General features: G+C 31.5%; 1 protein-coding gene across 2 annotated transcripts; it reads right to left on the bottom strand.

Moving 5' to 3' along the window:
• Nucleotides 1-817: 817 nt before the first annotated feature.
• On the bottom strand, nucleotides 818-3791 carry LOC105556058 (BTB and MATH domain-containing protein 43-like). Of its 2 annotated transcripts, none has more exons than XM_012003126.1 (3): nucleotides 3072-3791; nucleotides 2816-2935; nucleotides 818-2103 (listed from the first exon to the last, which is right to left on the bottom strand). In XM_012003126.1, the coding sequence occupies exon 3, from the start codon at nucleotides 2062-2064 to the stop codon at nucleotides 1075-1077; it is 990 nt and encodes a 329-aa protein (XP_011858516.1). In that variant the 5' UTR covers nucleotides 2065-2103; nucleotides 2816-2935; nucleotides 3072-3791; the 3' UTR covers nucleotides 818-1074. The 2 variants fall into 2 exon arrangements, with proteins under 2 accessions (XP_011858516.1, XP_011858517.1); XM_012003127.1 differs by having other exon boundaries at nucleotides 2843-2935.
• Between the last annotated feature and the right edge of the window lie 1811 nt (nucleotides 3792-5602).

Below are 5602 nucleotides of genomic sequence, written 5' to 3'. Positions count from 1 at the left end.
ATACCTTTTAACCACTATGACTGTTAAGAGATTTACATTTGCTAATATTTCTGTCATATAATATCGCAGTCTTAATTATAAATTAATAAAATATGATAGATTTTTTTAAGTAAAGGTGTGTTTTGTCTTTTCTAGAAAATATAACTTTTTATTTTTATTTATATAAGAATACAAAGCAAATGTATGTAAGTGTTAATACAAATGAAAACTTTGTCATTTGAACGTACCTTGTGTACGAATAAAACTGTTATTAAATATATTTCATGTAGTTATAAGTTTCTTAAGGCTACTTGTTGATCTATTGTAAAATGAAAGGAAATAAAAAAACGGTCGACAACCCTTATCGGCGCACAGTTCTAAAAAGTCGAAATAGACGCGTAAACAACATCTATATACTGTTATTGCGACTAATATTATTATAATATATGCCTCCGTGGTCGAATTAGTTGAGACTCCCGCTTAGAGAGAAGGGAGGTCCAGGTTAAAACCCTGGCTGAGGTAATATTTTTCGTAATAAATTTTCTGTATTATAAAAATGGCCAGATACGGTCTATAAAAATCACTGATAAAATAAAAAAATGTCATGTCTGTTTTTATTGCTCGCTTTTATCTTATCTTGACAGAGCTAGAGCGAGAGCGAAAGAGAGAGAACGAGAGAGAGAGAGAAAGAGAATTATATAACTAAAAGGAAATAATAGTTACACAAAATATAATTAATAAGTTTCATAGCTGTGAAATATAATTAATAATAATTTTATTCATACGCATAAGTTCAAATTACATATTACTTAATACTTAGAGCATATTCTTATTATATTATAGAGTGTATTACTTAACACTAGAATGCATATAAAAATTGAAAGTACAGTAGTAATAGCATAAGTTATATTTGGAGAAAAGAAAAAACAGACGTTTATTAATTAAACAAAATTATCATGTTCTATTCATTTATATTTAAAACCACAATATTATATCATTGACCTATCAACAGGTGGTATTATGGGTTTGGGAAAGCTGAAGGAATGACTGTTTTCATGTATTTCAATTTTCAATTTTTCAATCAATTCCATTATCTTAACTAAATCTTTTTGCGATGGATCTGAAAGTCCTCCATCCATCAATTCTTTCATATGATTTAATAACAGTTGCCGAATGCTTTTGTAAAGATGACGCATTATATGATAATGCATGCTGTAGAAGTTCCACAGCATTTTCTTTCTTAAGATGATATAGCAAGTAATGTTCACACGTTATTTTTAACATGGGTACATCATATTTATCAGCTGTTGTTAACAATTCTTTAAGCATCGAATAATTTTGTTTTTCTGATAGTAAACCAGTTAAAATATATAATAAAATCTGTTTGAAAGCTTTTAACTCATTCTTTTGTAACTCATCTTTCATATCTTTTACTTTTCCTTTATGTGTACGACAGACATTCTGAAAGTAACTACTGCCGGTGTTCCACAACAATTTTTTTGATATAACATACTGTTCGTCTTCAACTATAAATACGATTGATTTGTCATCTTTATTCTCAACTTCTAGAGTTGAGTCTTCAAGAGATTTCACGTCTTTAAATACCGTTTCAGAGGGTAAATTCATGTATACAGTGCTATTTATCAGATTATGAAAAACCTTAATTTTGCAGTATATTAGAGCCGTGACTTCCTTGAAATTTCCTCTATAAAAGTTGTCTGTCATGACTTCAAGTAATAATGTCTCATTCGATGTACGACCCGAGATTTCATGTAAGGCATTATAATTACACACAGTAATAGTAGTAGTACATAATCCCATAAAGATTGCCTTAGTACATAAATTAAATTGTATCTTTTTTAGTGAATTTTGTTGTGTTGAGCGTGAAATATTCATTTTAATACTGTATTGACCTTCTTTATCAAGTGGTGGAGATTGTAACTGAGTTAGACTTCTATAAATATCTTCAAAATCTTCAATTTTCCATGTATATTCAATTGTAGTCGTTTTAATTCGTGATGAAGCGTAGCTTTTGGTATATGCAGGTAAAAATGGTGAAGATACTTTTTGCGTTTCCGGATTCATCTTACTAGACGTATCGTCAATTTTCTGTGCGTCAGAAACCTGAAAATAATTGACTCGTTTATGAATGATAAAAATAATCTAAATATCCTAAAAGCCTCTGTTTTTATAGGTTAAATTTTACATGTAATTACATGTAAAATTGTATAAATAATAGCTATTTACAATCTGATTTCATCAAACGTGCATAGAGATTTTTCAGACATCTTACATTTAATTTATTCTCTTTAACTAACATAATATTATGTACAAGACAATCATAAAATTGAGTTGAACGAATAGCGAAGTTTTGTAGAAGAAAACATTTTTATTAATCATAATCAATTTTATAAAACTTTTGTCAAACTTTTGCATTACATTTCAAGAATAATTAATAAGTTGCTTTCTTGCCTAAGTTTGGACAATATATCATTTCCATTAAAAAAATTGAAAGACAAATTTATAATTTTATACTTTTGTAATTTGATATGTATGTACAAGTTTTAAAAAATATTTCTTATGTTACATACAATTCTATTTTGAATTCTGATACAATTAAGTAAGATTTATTTGAAGATATTTTAAATTAATAACTTTCAAGTGCATTCATATTACATATATTAGTAAAAAAAATCAGATTTGATATGTGTAATGTAAATGTTTATAAATTTTCTTTATTATGTAGAATGCATAGAATTATCGCGTTAAGAAATATCACGAATATATTGATTTGTTTGTACAAAATCTCGCATACTTTCTATTAACACACACTCACCAAAGTTAAAGAACTCTTGAAACTCACTTGGTTCTTCTCTATTAAAGGTGTTCGTCCGTCGTTGAAATATTTTGGTGGATTGATTTTTACTTTCTCCTTTATACGATATTTGAGCACTCTCTGTCCAAATAATATTATCAGATTAATGTGTATATAGATGTAGGATTTCCGAGAGGATTTATTTGATTCCTTATCAAGTTTCTAAACTATTACGAATATTATGAATATTTAAGATGTGGAGAGATAATGAACGTACCAATTAACTTCTTCTTAGTAGCGAAAATGGCAGTAATAGCATTCGATCCGCAACCGCAACACGAACGCGAGATCAATCTTACCAAGATGCAAATCAACAATTGAACGTTGTTACTACAGAGATGCTTAGCAACGAGTTACGCCGTCTACGATCAGTGATGCAAAATCCGCTACTTTTGCAGCACGCTGTGTCGGAGAGGAGATAACGCACACAAGCGAGCAGCCGTGTATGTATATACGTGTGCGCCCAGCGCTTCGGCCAACTTCGGCCGGGTAGAAGAGCTTACAAGGGAACGGTCAAGTGCACGGGTCAAGTGTTCCTCTCCCCGATTTGGCTGAAATTGTGCATAAAGACTCCTATACAATGGGAATCTGTATTCGATACGTAACCGTAAACGTAAAAGTTCAAAATGTTTGACTAGATGGTATTAGGTTAGATCGAGAGTATTCTGGGTGTTTCGTTTTTCTACAAGTTTAGCAAATAAAATAAAATAATGCTCAACGAATCGGACCGAATTTTCATCGAGTTGGTTGAGAAACATTCTAATACAGTAAAACGTCCCACATCTGCGCCGGTCGGGACCGGAACTGACCCAACATCTGCGTCAGAAAGCGGCGGTGGTGGGGGAGCTACCTTTTGAAAACGCGAAGATGTGGGACGGAAACTAGCGAAGATATGGGACGCGCGCAGATGTGGGAAGCGCAGATGTGGGACGTTTTACTGTATACATGATAAAAGTAATTGCGACTATAAAGATCGTCTTAAAACGAAAAATACATGGCAGAGCATTGCAGAAGCAATGAATGCAAATGGTATGTATAAGTTATTATTATTTAAGTGTTATTATTATTTATTTTTTAATGTAATTGAAAAGTAAGTTTTTTAAATTGGTTTTTTGCATTGGCCGCACCCAATATTTTCTTTTTCGAATCGTTTTTCTTTTTTCCCTAACTAATTGTAGCATTATTGCAGCCAAATTAACAGTCACAAGTGCTATATTTTTAACTCGCTGAACATCCATTGTACACAATTGCGTTTTCGATTTAGATTCTGTCAAAACATAAAATACTTCTTTAATTCTTTACAGGTTAGAAACATCTTACCGATTGTTTCGTTAAAGTTACGTTACGGTTACGGGCTGCCATTGTAAATTATACGGGTCGATTTCTTACGGTAACAGTTACGTAAGGATTACGGATTCTCATTGTGTAGGAGCCTTTAGATTTTCGCCGACACCACGCCCTTCTCCTAAAAAATTCCATAGGCAGCGGGGACAGATCGTCATCAAGGCGACGCAGTTGCGTACTTGCAGTCGTGACATCCGAGGATACAGACAGGCGAGTAGAATAATAGTAGAATAATTGTTTAAAAATTCAATCGATTGTTCATAATCAGTTGTCAGCTTCAGTATTTTCTGAACTGTTGCGTTACGCTTGGTTCGCTGCAAGACTTTGCGATAAAAGATACATTTTCAGGAACGTAAATTAAATGTTTCCCTATCAATATTCTTAAAAATCTTTGTGCTTGTAAAAAAGCAGCTTTTATAAGATGCGCACGATGTTTTACAACATATTGTTTTACATGTTTTTATGATGAATATCATCCTAATTTATGTACCAATATACTGTCTTCTACTTAATATTATAAATATTGCAAATAATTAATAAAGATTTATATTGCAAATATTTCAAAACAATAAAAATATTAAAATTTCAGCATCGATATTATATAACTAAAGAAACAAATTTCCATAAGATTCAGCGACCTACACTAGCTAGTGTTTTTATTGAAAACGAACTTACAACGAATTAATGAACACTGCAACGACATTAAGAAACAAGAAAACAATTTATCGGTTGTGAGCAGACATCGTCTCGATCATGAGCATGACTTTAACTGGTTGGAACCTAAAATATTACACAACAAAAAACATAAAATTAAACGGGAGGTTGCCGAAATGATTTTTATCAAAAAACACAAGAATACAATTAATTTAAAACGTGACACTGAAAACTTAAATCCAGTATATAATAAAGTCCTTGAAAATATGTGACTTTCTAGGTTCCGATAGATATTTATAATTTTAGTATATATGACACGTTTATTCCCATTTATTTATTAATCTAACGCGACTTCTCGTCAAAATAAGTCAGATCCCGACAATTGTCGAATCAGTTCCGATCCGGACATGATTGTGCGAACATGTGGTATTTTAAACGTACCCACATAGCACAAATGACTGTTTGCCGGCTGATAGTCGACATTTTTTAGTCACCTTGAAGTCAACTTTTGAAGTCGACATTTAGTCTACTATTTATAAGATGGTTTATTGTCGACTTTAACTATAGACTGAAAGTCGATCTATAGTCGACATTTTCAGGAAGTTTAAAGTCGCCTTTCGGTGAAGCGAAAAATTAACTAAAAAATATTTTTTTGTCTTACCGAAAGATATAAAAATCTTTTTTCTTATTTTTTTCGGCAAAGTGCAAAAATGTGTAAAAAATATCTTTCTGATCAATATGTCGAACCGA

This window comes from Vollenhovia emeryi, unplaced genomic scaffold (assembly GCF_000949405.1).
Source record: "Vollenhovia emeryi isolate VEMERY1.0 unplaced genomic scaffold, V.emery_V1.0 DF940394.1, whole genome shotgun sequence".
NCBI lineage: Eukaryota > Metazoa > Arthropoda > Insecta > Hymenoptera > Formicidae > Vollenhovia > Vollenhovia emeryi.
The sequence above is the reverse complement of the archived record's forward strand: the minus strand, read 5'-3'. Positions and strand labels throughout refer to the sequence as shown.

What these genes read in the sequence shown, in the direction of transcription:
- LOC105556058 (XM_012003126.1), bottom strand. Translation starts at nt 2,064, where the DNA reads ATGAATCCGGAAACGCAAAAAGTATCTTCACCATTTTTACCTGCATAT.